The sequence below is a fragment of the Embiotoca jacksoni genome, unplaced genomic scaffold (genome assembly GCF_022577435.1).
Source record: "Embiotoca jacksoni isolate LCO1_2020_lvr unplaced genomic scaffold, fEmbJac1.0.p SCAF_6, whole genome shotgun sequence".
NCBI lineage: Eukaryota > Metazoa > Chordata > Actinopteri > Embiotocidae > Embiotoca > Embiotoca jacksoni.
Genome location: NW_027185414.1, coordinates 14175100 through 14194354, shown reverse-complemented (window position 1 = coordinate 14194354; position 19255 = coordinate 14175100). Strand labels below are relative to the sequence as shown.

Below are 19255 nucleotides of genomic sequence, written 5' to 3'. Positions count from 1 at the left end.
CCTGTGAAAAAGCCTTCATAAAGCAGTTTCAGAGAAGTATATTTTTGATTTTATTGCTGGTATCTGGTGAAAGTGTAAAGTAGGTGTGTATGAGATTAAAATCCAAAAACGGGTGCCCTACCTGGCCTTCCAGACGGGGGGCCGGCCGCAGTCACCACGGTACCTGCTGAGGCAGCACCTGCTGTGGCTGTCAGAGGTGAAGGAGAACCCACAGGTGTCGAGGGATTGGATGGAAAACTACTGCTAGTGTGGTCAGGTGAGTAAATCTGTGGAAGCAGTGAGGAGGAGATACAGAAAGAGTAGTGAGATTCATCATTAATCCACCTACAGCATAACAATACAATGTAAATTGCAGGTTTCTGTTTCTTCCTATTTTTTTTTTAAAGCCATTCCCTTTTTCAAGACGAAATCAATTGTCGGATTTTACTGCCGGTGATGTCATAAAAATGTATCATCTGTGCTCAGAGCACAATATTAACTTATCCTGTGCTAGTATCTTGCTCTGTATCAACTTCTGCAAGTCTGTTAATTGAGGAAAATACTGTACACCTAAAGTGCACTTCATTTAACTAAAAGTGCTGATTCAGGGCATTTCAATGTTAAAACTCAGATCAATAATAAAATTCAATCTTACTGAAAAGGGTTTAAAAACGTAACACAAATTATGTTAAATATTTAGTCTATTTTAATTTCCCTGTATTTCTGTAGCCACTAAAATTTAGATTTAATGATCAATCAATTTCAGAAAATGAATCTAACTTCACAGAACTTAACCAATTACAAATACCTGATCAAATTATAGTGATTAAAAAAGCAAGCATGAGTAGGCTGAATTAAGGTCTCACTCTGAACAGACCTGCAGCTCAGAGGTGGGTGAACAACAAGACTAAAAAATTAGAACTTCATTCTGATTCTCCTGTATTTATAGCTTGTGCACATTTTAAAATAAATACTTGTAAAAACGTGAAGTTTTGTAGGAACAGGGTTTGTTTTTCACTTGTATAGAGACTCAGTGACTATACGAGTCCTTGCAGTTATTATTCCACTGAGTTTTCAAGAGGTGGGGATGCCCAACCTAGAAACTCTGTTAAGCCAATAAGAGAAAATCTCAAGGGCCACATTTCAGCCTGCAGCCAAAGACTGTACTCTGAACCATATATCAAAATCTGCTTGTATTCAATTGTTGTCTATCTTAAATTTTTTTAGAGGACAACCAGGACAAATGCCTCAGTTTTTTGCATGATGCCACAAATTAAATTTGTGTTCTGTTTTATTGCTACAATAAAGGACAAATTGCAGTAACTTTACTGTGTCAGTGGATCCTGTGGCAGGTTAAACTGAGGTCACCGAGTTTTAGGATGACATGTCAATCACAAGGGAACAAGAAGATTACGTCTTTAGAACTTCAACTGGGATTTCATTTGTTTAAACAAATGCTGGATTAAAGCACAAACACGTTCCTGATTTTTTTTTCTTTAATAAGAGGATATTTGTGCCATAATGGAACAAGTCAGTGAAGTCAGGGTATTACGAGTGGATCCTGACTAATTAGCACAGAAAAAAACAGCAGATCCACAGAGATTTCTCCTCCAAGTTAAGATCAAATTGAGCTCGCAGGAAACCGTTGGACTTGTGAGGGGATGATAGAATGCACTCATTATTAATAATCTCCTTATTCAATCTTGATCTCTGGGCTTTAGTTTTTCAATCAAGTTGGAGTACCAGGATAGAGGTTTCACTGAAGTGTGTCACAGAGTGTGGAGGAGGACTAGCCGCTGTCTGAAGGGAAAAAATACTATTTATGCTTTTCTACACTGACGGTCGAACGCTTCTCTCTGCTCAGCATTTTCACTCTCAGACATGCAATTCAGTCTAAAACTAAGGAGGATTAATATTGTGGTTATCACTGTGTCGGAGACCAATAAACTCAAAAACAAACCCCCAAATATTTCTTAGTTTCTGAATACCAAGCTGTTTAGAAGCGTGACTTCTGACCCGACAATATATGACTTTCTATTCTTTTCATTCACTGGCTACTAACGCTGCATTCAAAGTGAAACATGGCTCATTTTACTTGAATAAATGAAGGCCCGCCTCATCATCAGTTACGCTCCCGCAGGCGGCATGGGGCCAATAAGCACGGCCAATTTAAAAGGGCGGAGAACAAAAGCTCTACAAAGGGGGACCCATGGAGTTGAGCCACAGCAGTTATAAACTCCCCTGTGCCCCCTGATCCCTCCACCCACCCCCACCCTGGTCGAACCGTGTCCATTTCTCTCCAGCTTTGTCATGCTAATGGGATTGAGTCTGCAAATATAAAGGACTTAATTTGTTATTACCATCCCTGAACTCTCATATTTTGGATTCACACCAGCAAGAAATATTCCCCCTAAACGAACAGCTTGTGGTGTGTGACATTGAAATGCAGCTTCATATAATACCATGTTTATGATCATAAACAGCATGTCGATGCAACATGTTAAACACTGTTCGGAGATCATTTTGTTGAAATAATAAGAAGCAAACTTTTGAAATCAGAAGCAGAATTTAAGAAAAACACATCCAGTCTTTGGAAATACAGTTCCTGAGAAAGGATGTTGTTTCCTATCTCCAATAAAGGAAACAGTGAACTAGGTATGACAAGAAATGCCCATTGTGTCATGCTGACCTATACATATGTGCACTTTTTAAAATAAACTCAAAACATTATATTTTGTTGAGTCTCACTCAGTTCAAACTGTGACGTTCTCCACCTGTTAGTCAGCTCTTGTTCTCAACACTGAATGTGTTCTCCAGATTCGAATGTTATCATTTCTTTTTACAGAGCGGTACAAATATTCTGAAGGATTGAACCATTACAGGATGTCACAGATATCCATGGATGTTTTTCCAAACTGAAGTGTAATCCACTGGCTTTAGGGGCATTTTTAATGTACAGTTGCCTTTCTTGAATACTCTTAGTTTAAGCTGACAATTATCCAGGCTTAGGCCAAAAAACAACTACAAACATGTCTTCTGGACTTTTTTTTAATCAGCAGTCAGTATAGCATTTAATTCCCAGCATGATTACTGAGGTCACCTTCTTCGGAGACAAAAAACAGACCATTATTCTATTTTGATTTGCAGGAATGAATTGAACGTGTGGAAGCACAGACTCTGGGAAGACGTCCAACTGGAGTAGAAATGCAAAGATTTGTTTGTAGTTGACAGGAGTGCTTAAGCAACATAGATGATACCCAAAAAATAATGCAAAACTGATATGAAATAGATTTTCCACTCATAAACCACCTCATTCCAGCTAGTTTTAAAGTTCAAATCTTGGGTAATTCTCTTTAACCAGGGATGTTTGGTGCAATGAACTTGACTCCACGGTGAAACTGAGGTTGTCACTCACCGAGGCTAAAGCCTTGCCCAGTGCATCTCCAGTCTGTGAGCTTCCAGTGGCGGTCCCCCGGTTTGGGGCGGCTAGGAAAACAAAGAAGGAAGCTTTGTAATAGCAAACTTAGACAAATGAAAAGTGGTCACGGGACACAAAGCAGCTGTCGAGCTGCATGACTCACTACCTTTACAGAATGAATGTACAGCTATGATTACATCAGGGGCCAGTAAATTAGTCATTGTGAGCAAGTAGCTGAACGGTTAACACTAGAACATACCCATGACCCCGTCGGCTGAGTTGACGGACTGGGTATGCACTGCAGTGACGAATGGTGAAGTGCTGGTGTTGCTTCGGTGGAAGCTGGACATGGGAGGAAGACTGGCGTTGATGTCCGGCGAAACTGAATGTGCGGGGTAATTCTAGAGGAGCAAAAAAAAGAACCAGAACCACGTTATTTTCAAACATAAATGTGCATGTGTGTGTGTGCGAGCAAGAAAGAGATGAATAATTCTCTAAATTATAATTCTCCTTCGACATCTCGAAGGCTGTGATGGAGCAAAAGTTACTGGGGGGAGGGACAGAGCTAAAGGGAGGGCAGGCAGCATCTGCAGGCAACCTGTGATACCCTGCCAGCTGAAACAGGCAGGCAGACGAGACCACATCAAACACTGACACAAAGAGGGTCAGCAGTGTTTTCACCGATAATAACCAGACACCAACTTAAGACGCATACACCCACTCCAACTGTGGGAGCTGTGCTGAGGGAGTGCAGAGCTAAATAAGAAATGTACATGCTGAACAATACACACCGGATCTCTTGCTGGAAGAGTAATGGCAAAACAAAGTTACTCAAAATCATTTATCACCTATTTATATGAAGTATTACCAGCTGAGTGGTGCCGCTTACCAAACGGTCGTGTGAGTGCAGGCTGCTGTAGTTTCCTGACTGTGGCATGTGAGATGAAGATCCTGGGAGCATTGCCCCATAGCCAGGCTGACTGATCCCATTGGACGAATTCCATGGATCAGACGAACTGTGGGTACCATCTAACACCAATAAATGAGTCATTTTAGTGTACAGTTGAGTAGAAGTGAAGGCAACAACATGGTTTGACACAGTGCCAGTCAGCGGCTAACCTCCAACTCTACCCTTAAAACCTGGGGTCACCCGAGGAGTACTTTTAACTTTTTTTTCCCTCTTGGGACTGAAACACGATCCTTGTCCCAGACACAACTGAGCTAACACAAAAGCTAAAAAACAACAAGAAGTCTATCTATGTCTGGGAGGCCGCCACAATAAAATAAAGACTGAGCAAAGATTTTACATGACAAAAAGCTGCTAAAACAATTAAATCTGTCTGGCTAAATACAAACAACAAAATATAATGCAGAGTTGTTTGCTACATTATTTTAGCCTTTTGTGGTAAGTTCCAAAAGTGACAAAAGGATGATGAATTATCAGGCCAATGGAAAAAAAACACTAAATTCTAACCTGTCAGTTACAAACAAGCTTTACAGATTCTACAGAAAAACAACAACATCATTTCTAAACCTGTGGAGTGAGAGGTCGTTAACAATATGCAGCGGATGGTTCTATAAGTTGATCCAACACAGTAGCGTAAACATGGAAACATGCTTTGAACTTACCAAAGAAAGTGCTTGCAAACATACTGCTGGAGGGTTTCGGAGAAGAGTACGAAGGGGAATCTCTGTTGAAGTCCTCTGAGTTCGGAGACGGTGCGTACACCTGCCAGGAGAACATAGATGGTATTAGAACGGCCCACCACACAGTGAAGCACTATGAGATCAATTCAACTGATTATTTGGTCACACGTGGTATTGTCTTGTCCTGTATGGTAATGTTAAAAGCTTTCTGAACATTTTCACCTAAAATGCACAGCACAGTCACACTGGGGTACACAGAAGTATGAGATCTCACAGGCACGCATGCAGGCACGAGTGAAAACACATGTACTGTAGGAACAGCCCCGAAACCACAAATACACACAGTTTAATGACTAGCAAGCAATCAAGCTCATGAAGGGAGGAGTGGATTATCAGGAGTATTTGTATTTCAGATCAACTCAACCTCTAATGGAAGTATAACGATGCCCGCTTACATGCACAGACTAAATGCCTGGCAAATTACAGCATTCCCAGAGAGGCAGAAATCAAAGAAGTTATAGAAAAACAACCCGCTTTGCTTTCTTTATATATGTACCTGCAAACTGGCAGAAGAAAGGAGGGGCACAATGGGCATGCTGTTGTACAGCTGTGAGCGTGTGCCAAGCTGAGCGGTGGGATCAAAGAGACTGGAGGCCAAACACTAGTGATGTGGTCTCTGACTTCATCCACTCCAGATGGAGGGAGCGAGGGTGAGGGAGAACGGCGGGGCACGAGAGAGGGAAGAAGGGAGAAAAGGTTTGGACAAACTCTCCCTCCCACAAACAGGACTGGATGACCCCACGGTCACGTAACACTAATCAGAGCCAGACCTGCCAGTTAGATTCCACCTGCACGTTTCCAGCTTGTGTCGCCACAATCCCTCTTTTAATGGCCTCATTTCACACTCAGATGTGGACCACTCACTCCCCAAATTGGTTTGTAATGCATGTGGATGTGATAACGGCCACGAAGGTTGTTTACTTTCTTCAGTTGTTTTATGATACAGCATATCACAAAGTATATCAATTTGATGAAAACACTCGCTCACACACGTGAACATCATATCATGCAGAATGCAGCCAAAGTGATATTTAGTGCTGTTGGGCTTTGCTGAGTGAGCAGGACTCGAGCGTGTTGTTGTCTGGGTGTGTAATTAAAGTGCTATGGGAGGGGTGGAGCTCTCATGGGTCTTCTGGCTTACACATGTGACCAGGGATGATAATAGTTCCATGGAGATCTCAGGTTAGCCTCACACAGGAGCCTGAGCTTTGTCTTTCGCTGTGTCAGACATTCAATGGGCAGCATATGGCAGCGGATCATGCTAATTGTCCTTTTTACCCTGGGCCAACCAGTCAAAGCATTAATAAACCATCCCAAACACCGGGTGCCTCATTCCACCGGCCTATGGAGGAGAGGACCGCCTCGGTTTCCTCTTACAAGGCCGTTAATTAAAAGCCGTCACTCACACAGATCAGCACACCAATACAGACCGACACCGGTTATTTGAGCACCAGACGGTTATGCTTAAATAAAATTATCTGTAACAGTCAACACCAAAGCTAAAAACATTCATTCTTTAAATAAGATATTGCAGAAAAAGTAATAGAAATAGAAAGTCCCACATTGAGAGAAAAATTAATAATAATAATTATTTATTTATTTTACTATTTATAACTGAATACGCTATAAATAACAGGAAAGCAGTGATATCAAAAACTATGAAAATGTCATTTAAAAAAAAATACAGCTAAAGATATTACTGAGTTACTGATTCAGTTCTGTTTCTTGGCTGTCTCTCTCCGCCTCAACTGAGTGAATACTGTACAAGCTGCACAGCTTCCCACATGTCTCTAAGTTTGTGGCACATGCCTTTGAAGTTCATGCCACAACGATCAAAATATAAAATGTTAAAACACAATCTGTCAACCACCACAAATGATATAACGTAATATCAGGAAGGGAAAGGAAATTGAAAAAATAAAAAGAAGGAAAAATCAGGCTATTGGCCAGACAGCTCAAAGAGAAGCGTTAAAACACAAATGGCGTGTCCTGCTTTTGTAGAGTATGTCATTACTTGGAATCAAACCATGTCTCTGGGGCATTTCTGTTTCAAGTCTTACACACACCTAGTATGCATTGAAAGATACAATGCACCCTCAAACTGCTGCACAGCTCAGCCTGCTTAGAGAGACGTTAATAAGTGTGTGATACCTGCTGATTCTTTTTGGAAAATAAAGGCCTCAATAATTTCATGCATTAAACTGTGACATTGAACCTAAAAGAAGATCGACTTTCAGTGGCACGATGAAGTTAGCGTGAGCATACAGAGCGCTATCTAAATTTTCAAAAGCCTGTTCACTTTATTCACATAAAACTGGGGTATAAACAAGTAAATGCTCTCACGCATAAACAAATTAATACTGTTGAGATGCAGCTGTAAAAGAAGTAAACATTCAGCCACAGAGGGAAACAGCCAATGAGCAAAGACAGAACAGAATAATACTCGATATAAGACACCTTAAAACATTTTACTTTCCAAAGTTGAAACTTTAAATCTTGCATCTGAGTGAACATTCTGACAGCACAGAAATGTAGAGGGTGTCAAGTTCTTAAAAAAAAAAAAAAAAAAAAGAGCAGCCTTTCTGCAGAGTACCTTCCGGTTGTTAATGCCACAAATATTTGGTTTTGGCGTCAACACAACCTCACTAACTGATCACAACATGTGTGTTAGGTATACAGTATAGGGTACTGTATGTATACAGTCCACCACCCCCACTCTGACTTTGTGTTAGACATGCAGTCAAGCATGCATGCTTCAGTGCATCAACATATGCACATTTGGGGATGTAAGGATTAGTGTCTAGAAAGCGTGATATAACCTGTTGCACTGCAAAAACAACAACAGGCACGTCTCACTTTAAAGAAAACATGTTGCATCTTTCTTGTTTTTACTATTTTCTGATTGAATTAGTTCCACTTGAGGGGGAGAAGCTTCCCGTGAAGCAAAACAACGACAAAAAGTGAAAAAGGTCTAACAATCACTGCAGGGCTTTCGCTCCAATCTAGTCTTTTTCACTAATAGGCAACGGAAGAAAGATCAGTGAGCTGCTCCATCTGTATTGGTACTATGCCACCAGCTCACAAGCCAATGGCCCACTGTGAATTCTCCCAGTGCTCCAGATGGTGAGCCTGCTATGCAACTCTGCATTATAACAAATTAATGTGAATCAACTCGATGCAAAGAATGAGCACCATGTTTGTTTTCTCTTGTAAGGAAAACAGAAAAAAAAAAAGTTGGTGCTGGTTGTTTAACAAGTGCTTTTGATCATAAAGTTTGCCCATTCTGTCCACATGCTATCAATTTTCTCCCCATCACCAACTGCAACACAAGCCTGTTAATACTTAATATGAAAAAGATCAAAGTCATCTTTTGTGCAGAGGGAACAAAAAGGGAAATGCTGTAATGGCTTATAAGGAAAGTTGAAACACAAGCCTGAGTAAGATGACCGTTTCAATACAATATCATAAAAAGGCTAACCTCTTTGTTTTTCCTTCAAACACATGTGCCCTTTATATAACAGCACGGGCAATGACAGGTGGAAATCTGCCTGTGTAATTTGCTTATGACGAGATCATTACTTAAGGATTACTGCGATGCATCACAGAGCTCATTCAGCCATTGTTGGACCTTGTCCTTGAGCAGATTCATAAACCCACTGGATTGTTTTCACCTTCTAAAATCTTCCTGCAACACAACAACAACTGATCTTTACACCAACAAGTTTACTCAAAACAACAGTGAAAACTCAATTTAACAGCTCCTTCAACTCCAAGTGCTGCAAAAACACACATACATATAGACACACAACTGTATTGCCCCCAAAAAAAGCACTCGCACAAAAAGCGTTTTCAGAGTAACAAAAATCAAAGAGGTCATTACAGAGAAGTTCAGAAATCACATTAGGCTCCCTGTGGTGGCGAGAATGCCAAAGTGATTAAAAACAGATGGAATAACAGCAACACTGGTGCTTGGAGCTCAATCTGCAAACAGGAAAGTCTAACCTCAACAGGCAGCCTCTTTCCCTTAATCATTCCCAGACTCCCACTTGTTATTATTTCATCCCAGTCTCGGAGCTGCAGCAACCAGCCAGTAAAAATATATTCAAGACTGCAAAAAACTTTCTGCCAGTTTCAGTCTGTGCACCAGAAAAATGATCTAATATGGCATAACTTTTCTACGTGTAGCCTTAAATATTGACGTGCTTACACAGAGCTGGTGTACAGTAGAATTAAGAAGTTTAGAGCACAGCTGCTACACTTGAACTGCATTATTTTAATGGTGTTGTCACACAGCTTTAACTGAAGTAATGGAAAATCAGATAAGAGGAGCCTCAGGCACATGCGTTCACACACAGAAATGAACCCAGAGTCTTATTCTTAAAATGAATAAAGTACAAAACTTCAGATGATCCGAGTGACAAGCAGACTGAGACTGACAGTCAAAGGGATACCCTCACATGCACACATGCCCTCCTCTCACAGCTCCTCTCTCTGTCTCAGACACACACATTCCCAAAGAGGCTACTCACCGATTTCCCATTGTAGTAATACATTAAAGAGTTATTGCCCATTCCAGGGACAGGGTAGGCGCAATACATTGTAGCTTTAACAATTGAAGTGATAATGGTAGACTACAGTGGCTCACTAGCTGTCTCTCTAGACATACGTCCAAACCATTCAAAAGGGACTAATAATTCTTTCAGTACTGGCCTCCACACACGACCCACTCAGAAGAAACTTATGCAAAGCAGGATTGTACCATTCCAAGCTGTGGGAAGGGGTGGCTGCGAGAAGGGAGTGGCTCGTGTGGTACATCCCTCTCTTAAGCCTCTAAGTGCTGAGGCGAAGAGGAAGAGGACGAGGGGGAAGGGAGGCGGTGGGGAGGTGGGTATAGAAAAGATAAAGGGAAGTGGGTGGGACGGAAAACAAATGTGTGTGCAGATTTAGAAAGAGAGGGGAAAATTTTTTTTAATTCTAGGCGTAAAAAAAATGCTGATTTTCTGCAGGGGAACCCCAACAAACTGGAACTAAAATAATTTCAGTCTAAGCTGGATTTCATAAATAATGTGTAATTCAAAGGCAATAAAATGAGTGCGGTGAGCCGGTTCTCTTCCACACGTGTTAATCCCGAGTGTCTAATCTTTTTGTTTTTGTGATGATTTAATGTGTCTGCAGGCACTGAGGTGAAATATGGCTTGTGTAGGAACACAACCATCTGGCAGCACATTTTACCTGTTCCCACACATGGCTCACACACCAATTAGGAGTGATTAGTAGGAGAAAGTGAAGGCTCAACATGTAAGAAGAAAAACCCGCTCAAAATCCATGAATCCAAATCCAGGCAATGACAAAGAAAAAACAACAACAGTATATTTATGAAATTTAAAATATGAGTGTTTTGGTGCTGGCAGAGAGAGACCTTTAGCTGAAGTGCCTGTAAACGCTGACTTGTAAAGCATGCAACAGCTGCAAAGGGGTTGGCTCGTGACGTCGGAACAGGAAGATAATGCTCCATTTCCTAAACCCCGGGGGTCTCAGACAGGGGGAGAGCTAACGGGTGTGGGATGGGGGGCAAAACATTGACAGCCATTTTACTATGGTTTACTGTCACTGGAAACCACACAGCTTCCCATTACCTTTATCATGTGGGAGGAAGGGGGGGAGCAAAGGAGACGAGAAGAAAGGATAGATAGCATATTCCAGTGAGAGCCCGGCCGTTGCAGTCTGACTGGAGCCTTTCATGTGTACCACTCGAAGCTTCCTGGATTTAACACAGGCCTGAAGACTCATTGAGAACATTACTGTTATAGAAAGATGAAAGCTTCCACTTCCCTAAGAAAACTAGGCCTTTATTATGCTTTTCCTTTTAGTACTGTTATTATTTACCCGCCTTTCTTCTCTGAGACTCTTTTAAACTTATCCAAAACACTGGCTCTGCTTGTTGTTACTGCTTTATATCTAGCGCTGTTTCAAGTTGATGCTTTAAGGAAAAATGGTCATGATAGAAGTGTTTGAAGGGGTTTAAAACAAGTCCAGACGCACAGCACAGTGTTGGGGGGAGAACACATGAAAGCAGAGACAAATAGGCATTAATTTAGGAAATCAAGCACGCAGGCACGCACACACACACACACACGCACACGCACACGCACACGCCAGTGCTCCCTCATTTAGGACACAGCCAACCCATTTCTTTTACTGACTGACAGCAGGAGACTCAGTGAGAATGCCTAAAAGGTTATTAAATCAACGATATTGTGGAAAACAGCGTCAGTCGGGGAGGTGAAGACTCAGCTCCACCCACCTGTCCTCTCTAAATACACTCGAGTCATCACAAGGTGCTTTTCTTTGGATTGGTTTGGGTGTTGAAAAACACAGAGCAAATCCACAAGCTGAGCCCCCCCATCTCACGCATGGATTTAGCGGTGATGTCATCAGACAGGAAGATTGTTTCCTGTAAGAAGCTCTGGTTCTAATTAGGGAGGGCTGACCCGCAGAGTCGGGGGTGCGCGGGGGATTCAGACCCCGTACTGTCCCAACTCCTGGCTTCATCATAAATGGACGAATAACTCAGGGTTTCTTCAGGTTCATCAATTTGAATCTAAAAGACCTTTTTAATAGTGCAGATCCTCCAACTTAATACCTGTTTTACTGTCGTACTGCCAAAGTGAAACAGTATGATGGAGGAGTGTGCAGATGATGTGGACTGATATTATTTTATCACACTTTGTTAGTACCTACCAGCCTGTTATATATAACAACAGTCTCTAATGATAATCAATTCAATCTATAAGACCTGGGTCAGGATAAACAGCACAATATTAATGGATTAAATGGATTAAAAGCTACTAATTTAAATTCAACTTCTGTCTATTTAGGCCTATTAGACCTATTTCTGTCACTGCTATGAAACAGTTTAAATTAAACAGTTTACCTGTTTGCATAATAATATTGACAGGTAACACATTAATCAGCTACCAACTCTTCATTACTACAGATAAATTAATAATTCCACTCATAATTGTGCCTTTTGATCACAAACAATTTTATGATCACAGCAAATATTACAACACAAATGTGGTCATTAATCATTGATTTACGGCTGCCTGAATTCCCAAATAAAGATTAAATGTTGAGGTGACTTACATATTTTCATTTGGAGTGATCAAATAGTAAGAATATTTTTTAGAAATGTATCATGTTCAATTAATTCTTACTAATCTGTCTTGGAGCTTTAAAACAATGACAAAATTTCATGAGGATTTATCGAAACTAAAAACAGTAACTCATAAAGATTTCAAATCAATTAAAATAAATAGTTTTTTGTGACATCTCAGATAAAAATGGTGTGATTGTATCAGACTGCACGTCGTTCCTGACCAACAGAATAGTGGGCCCTTATAACTGATTCCATTCAACAAAGATGAAGTACTCAATAAAAGCATACACCACAGCTGTAAAAATATTGAGGCAAAAAGACGTCTGAGAATAACACCAGCCAGCTTTATATTAGTAAAACACATCAACAGAAAGTGCTGTGTAACTGTTCAGTGTCATAAAATGATTTTTCCTGCAGAAAGTAAGTTATTGGTGAGAATTTTCCCAAATTTGAGATATTCGTTAATGCTTTAAAATCAAATGCAAGCTTCATAGCTACTGCTAATGGTAGTAAAACTGAACTGATTAAACACAATTATGGACGAGCATTGGGTCGAGCAAACGGGCCTCTTTGTTTTTGAAGGGATAAGGTGATGCTTTGGGAGAAAAAGCAGGTATAAGTTTAAACTGGTTTTATTTCCACCATTTAGCAGTAATTTTGTTTCTTAAACTGGTGCATTTGTTTGATTTTTGGTAATAACTCCCAGTTTTAGCTGTGGAAACGTTTTTTTTTTTTTTTTTTTTTTTTAATTTTTTATCTATTTTTGGTTACAAAATACTCTAAACTTGTATTATAAGTTGCATCTTTAAACCCCAATGGACAAGCATTGGTACAAAATGTCCTTATTATAAAAACAATAATTTGATATAAATTACATTGCAGTGCGGATACTGGTCTTCATTTGCAGGAAAGTTTTTTCCGAAGTCGTATGCATTATGTTTTCAATCACGCTTACATGTCTGCAAGAAGGCTTCACATGGGTTAATAATTGGGAACTTGCTCTAAAAGTCTGCATGTAGCAAAGCTTCTAACCATCTCCATTCTCCAAGTGAGCAGAAAAACTGACACACCACATTTGTTAGACATCTGTCTGAAACATTTTGGTGGAAAACTAAAAACGCAGGGAAGTAAAAATGAGAGTTTTTGCCCGCACGGACAGGTTTGTATTGTTTCACATTGTAGAATAAATGCGAACATGTGAGCCAGACATGTGTGAGAGAGATTTGAGGATGTGACGGAGAGAGATGGAGGGATGGAGAATGAAGCCAGGATGTAATTCTTCAAAGATTTAGTTACATCTGATTTTAAATGATGGAGAGTGGTTGTTTTCTTCTGACAGCACTACCCAACTCTGAAATCAAAATGATCATATCTATGGAAGCAAACTCTCATCTTCTTTGTTGCTCGATCAATTAAATCTTTCTGCCAAACAAAAACACCACTGTTACGGTTCTGTGTCAGACTGAATGACAACAATTAAAAATATGATGTTTTTTTAAGTCGCTACCACTGACTTTATGAAGATTTATTCATAAGATATTTAAAAATTAACTACATCATAATGCTATCATAATTCATTGGTCAACTCTAAGCTAATATACTGTATATATTACATTTTAAATGAGTCAGGGGAGACTCTGAATTGAGTGATTTATCACTCACACACACACATTACAGATTATCTGACCTACAGCGGAGTCCTGCGGTCTGAGACAACATGAGCGTCATGTTGTTTCCAGGTCACAGGCTTATATGGTCTCTAAATAACAAACACTCTGCCTTGGTGATTGTTGACAGGCTTTGCTCTCGAGTCTGCCAGCGATCTAAAATCAAGGTTTGCATTAATGCTGTACACTCACGCAAGGCCTACATGAATAATTTACTACAGGCCAGAAAGTGAGTAATGACTTTAATCTGTGCATTATTTTTTTACTCTTTGTCCTTTTAACTCCTTGTTCTCTTCCCAGATGAAAGGGGTCAGGCCTTTGGCTTGTTTGCCTTTTTCCATTATCTGCAGCCTCTAAATTTCAGCAACCCAAACAAAGATAAACACAAAGACCAGATTCCCAGAGGAGGCTGCAACTGTTCAGCATCACCCCATCAAACCAAGGGTGTCTATCTCATCAGCCATCTGATGAGGCCATCTCGGGGGAGCTCACTGACAGGGATCGGGTCAGAGCCTAAAATACGGCCCCCTGCCAGCTGTTTCAGCTTAACAATTTTATCACCTACAATAACATACAGAGCCAGACATACTGTAGCAACCACGGCATATAAAATACACTTTGTAGTTGGTAATACACACTGATTTCCCTCCAGCATCACCCTCCACGCCTTCCTAGTTTAGGTTTCAGGTTTTAAACTCATTACTACACTAATTACATTTAACTGTGGGACTGAATGACTCTTGTTGTTTGATAGTTTACAGTTACATTCATTGACTTGTGACAATTGACATACAGACCTGATGTCCAGGACATAAAGTCTTCATCAAAACCCACTGAGGTGGGGACAGCCACTTGATGAAAACAACCACAACATTCACTCGATTTTAACCGTTGTGAGATGACCAGGTGGCCTACACTTGGCTTGTCTGAGCTTGTTTGTGTGGAACTGCCGATGTTTATGGTTATATATGGCCGGGTTTGAATACCCAATTATAAAATTTTTATCGTAACAGAAGAACAAAAGACTGACCTAAAAGCAGGTGTAAACTACTTAGAGTTGCAAATATAGCTGTTAAGTTTCAGCACGAGTGACCCTTACACATCACATGTAGATATTTGTTTTATTAACAGTTACTTTGCCAATGACACTGGGAGGCAAACTAAAACAAAAATGTCTAAATATATTGTATACCAAGAGCACTTCTATTTTCTAATCTTATTTAACTAATTCACAGCATTCTGTTAGGCACTAGAGAATAATGGCACATACTACAATACATAACTGATTAGTAGATTAGCCAATTAATTCATCAAAACAAGTCGTCCGTATTTGTGTTGATAATAAAAATTGTGCACATCTAAAAATGTGGCCTAAAAATCAGTGTTGTTGTTGTTGTTGTTGTTGTTATTAAAATTATCATCATTATTATAATTATTATTATTATGAGCTACAGGGCTCTATTTAGTAACTTATTATAAAAAAAAAAAAAATTAAAAAAAAATTAAATCAGCAATCTTTTCAGGATTTAATGTAAAATGTGTGTATGCAAATGTATTTCTAACATTCATCTCTCCCAGTGCAATAAATGCATTTGTTTGTGGGTCTACAGCAAAATAACAAAAGGCACAAATAAAAAACATGCAGTTTTATATTACTGATTCATTTAATCTCAGATCTTTCCAGCCCTGTTACTGCGTCGCGCCCTGCTGTGGTTCAAAGGTAGAAACAAGAAGGAGCTGCCCTCTCAAGAACAGGAACATTAGGTTACTGTTGCTGTACAGTATTATTATCTCTTATCTTTGAGCTGTTGAAGACAGAGAAAGAGAGACACATAGGAAGAAAAAAAAAAAACGTTTAAATGTCATGTACCAGACAGCACTGCGAGGAACATTTCTGCATCTTAAGATTCAGAGCCCTGAGCAGACTTCCTTTCTTACAGCTCGCACAGTACAAATCTCTCAGAAACAAGGGTGTCTGAGGGATCTGTCAAAAGCAAATGTCAATCTTTTTTGTCATCCACACTCAGGGTTCTCGTTTGCAAAAGTCCCTGAGGGGAACTGAATCTCAGCCCACCACTTTCTTTCTCTCATCCTGCAGCCATATCGTCACCAAAGCCAGGGAGGAAGTGTCACATCAAGCCGCTGTGCCTCTGACAAGAAGGGGGGGGGGGGAAATACACACTATTTACACAAACAAGCTGACATGCAGACACACACATACACACCATGCCCTTGCAGATTCCCATAAATATCCTACAAGATGCAACTTTCCCCACGAGCTACAAAGCCCCCTCTCTCTCTCCTTCTTCAGTCCTCCTGTCAGACAGGTGCCCACGCAGCTGCCCATCAGCATCCCTCAGCGCAGCAGCCTGTCTGTCCGATGACAACATGCTCTGTCCTTCGCTCTCACTGTTCAGTTTATACAGTCAAATAATGCAGGAGCCAATTATATCCGAGGTGTCTACTGTAACACAAATAAAAGGTAAGGTTTTTCATGCACGAGCACAAGAAAGATGTTCATTTTCCTACGAAGATATCACCAAGTTTGTTAGCAATATATTTTTTTTAAATAACAAGCCTTCGTGGGGTAGATACATCTCACAATTACAACCACTGCAGTATCCTGAGTCTGCAGGCACACAGCCAGCAGGCCACAGAGGAAAGTATGTGTGTGGCTGAGGGAGGAGGGTGTCTATATATAAGATGAAAAAGCCCTATAAACATTCAAATGTTTGCAATCACCAGCTGGCCTGTCTAGATAGTCTTCACATCCTGGTGCACTGCGGTGTCAAAACCTAAATGCACAGAGGATGTGCTCCCTTAAATATTTTGATTCAGCTCCATCATGTAGTGTACACACACATCATGCTTGGACTTGCAACTGACATTGCCCATCTGATTCAAAACTCTGAAATGTATTTTTAGTCTGAGGAGCAAGAATACAAGCTGGAGAAAAAAAAGGGGGGATTTGAAAATGAAATAAATAAATACGAAAATTCCCAGCAGTAGACATAATGATAGGAAGCACAGTGTTGATTTTTTTTTTTTTTTAAATTTTTTAAATCAAGCAGCTATTCAGGTCTCTGGTGAGACGCTCGCATTTGCTTACACAAGCAAAAGCTTTCAGTGGCATCTGCAGCTGCATTCATGCTTTACAGGTACGCTGCAGGCTCTTCACACAGCTGCCTCTGGCAAAGTACATCTGACTCCAGGTGCGCCTTCCCCTCGACACTTCTTCAACACCACCCTCACTGCTTCCAGCGCTGGTCCCAGCAATACAAACACAGGTCTTGGCTGATAACCATCCTCAGACATACAGTCACTAAACATATTTTTAAGGGCCACAGGTAGCCTACTTTTTACTATCTGATAGTGTCTGCTCCCACACCCCACCTTTGCTCCCTATTAGTCCAATACCAATAACGTAACACCTCCTAAAAGCTGCCAGACAACCTCCCACTCAAACATTTTCCATATATGCCACCTATCAAAAAACTGGCTTTATGTTTTCCTTTCTCTGTCAGTAGGTTATAAGAAACTTATAGCCCTTTATTCAACACTGCCATCTTTATTCTTTCAAATGGGATCAAAGACTAACTGGGATAATTCCTCCAAGCTCCAGGCTTTATCTTCTGAGCAGTACTGAGTGACAAGAAGAAGCTGTATTTTATCCCATGCTCTCACTGTTTTCCCCATCTAGCATTGTACTGCTTGATTGTGCTCTTATGAGTCACAGAAGCGCACCTGCGCCCATGTGTTAAGTACTGACAAATAAAAGCCCAGCGTCCATTTACACAACAAAGAGATGTAACCCGCGAGGCAACCATTCTTTGCCTCCCTCTGTCTGACAAGACCTCAGATATATCACTTACTTAAGAGGAAGCAGCACACGTTCCTGCTCCTGCCTGGGACTGCTCCCTCTCCCTCTGACAAACTTCTTTTCAAATACAAATCCAGAAACAAAACACATGCCAGCCTTTTATGTTCGGTGGCCTGTTCCATATTTAATTTCAGAGTAACAGCAGTAGAGGTGACGATTATCAAAGCTCTGAAAGGCAAATCCAGTCTCAGACTCCCTCACCAAAAAAAGGAAAAGAAACCCTTTTCATTGTTTAAGGAAAGAAAATGCTGGATTTTGGTAAACCAGTTGGTTCTTATTAAAAAGAAGAAAAAAAAACATTGTCCTACCAGTTATCAAAATTTAAGGCAAGGTTTCATAAAACCTTTACCAAACCACCAGGGTTTTAACAATGAACATCTGACTTACTGATTTATGCATATTAATGAACTCCAACACCCCCTGTCTAAGCGAATACAAGCTGAGCTCCACACTTCTCTGCATCCTAATGGTTTCTGTTCCACCGGGATCATTACCAATAGAAATTTCAGATATTCTGTGCTATTAATCTCTGTCTGTCCTCCTGTTCGGCTACGTAATGACTAATTAAACATCAAAAGAGCAGAGCTGGGGATTCGCTCTGACAGCCTCTCTTTCTCCCGAGAGAGCCTGTGAGGAGGCTCGACTGTGACAGGGCAGCACTGAAAATCAATCACCTCAAGGTCCACATGTGTACGCACACACACACATACACACGCACGCACGCACGCACGCACGCACGCACGCACACACACACACACACACACACACACACACGCACACACACACACACACACACACACACACACACACACACACACTCAGGCGTGTACACTCACACAAAGCCACAAAAAATCCACAGAAAGACGTACCCCACAGAGACCTTTCCATGCTAAGATTAAACAACAAGCATGTAAACAACAAACATTAAAAGTCGGCACTTTGTAAACTAACAGGCACCACTGGTGTTACTGCTGAACAAAGCCGACAAAAACAAGTGAATTTTCATCCAAGAAGTGTGGTAGCAATGTCAAGAGCACTCTTTGTGTGCAAAGTGTTGAAAGGGAGGGTGTGTGAGCAGTACGGCTTTGTGTGTGTATGTGTGTGTGTGTTTGTTTATGTAAGCTCACTGTGAAATCTATCTATATGAGAGGTAGATGATCTTCCACTCACAGATGAAGGCAGGCCAGGAGGGACCTTGCGAACCTTTTTTGTTTGTGGAGGATCTGTGGAGAGATGAAAGCAGATATATTCATTCAAAGGTAAAAAAAAAAAAAAAAAAAAAAAAAAAAAAAAAGGGGGCAACAGTAAAGCTATAACTCACTGTGGTATTATTTGTGATTTTCTCATTTGCAACAAAACAAAACTACAGATACTTCATGTAAGAGTAACACGGCCCTACTTTTTTCCACTGTATGTAGACAGTGGCCTTTTAACAGGGCCTGTTG

The 19255-nt window shown here is 40.6% G+C and overlaps 1 protein-coding gene across 6 annotated transcripts in view; it reads right to left on the bottom strand.

Annotated features, from left to right (window-relative positions):
- Nucleotides 1-19255, bottom strand: part of tcf12 (transcription factor 12) — a 76530-nt gene that overhangs the window by 17271 nt on the left and 40004 nt on the right. For 5 of the 6 annotated variants that reach the window (XM_069173632.1, XM_069173634.1, XM_069173633.1 and 2 more), the window contains exons 8-13: nt 18981-19033; nt 5027-5126; nt 4287-4426; nt 3657-3798; nt 3395-3465; nt 122-266 (exon numbers count right to left, since the gene is read on the bottom strand). In XM_069173632.1, coding sequence (XP_069029733.1) covers nt 122-266; nt 3395-3465; nt 3657-3798; nt 4287-4426; nt 5027-5126; nt 18981-19033 — 651 coding nt within the window. Of the gene's footprint in view, nt 1-121; nt 267-3394; nt 3466-3656; nt 3799-4286; nt 4427-5026; nt 5127-9633; nt 9883-18980; nt 19034-19255 lie in introns of those variants that run through there. The other variant, XM_069173637.1, reaches the window with a different exon arrangement.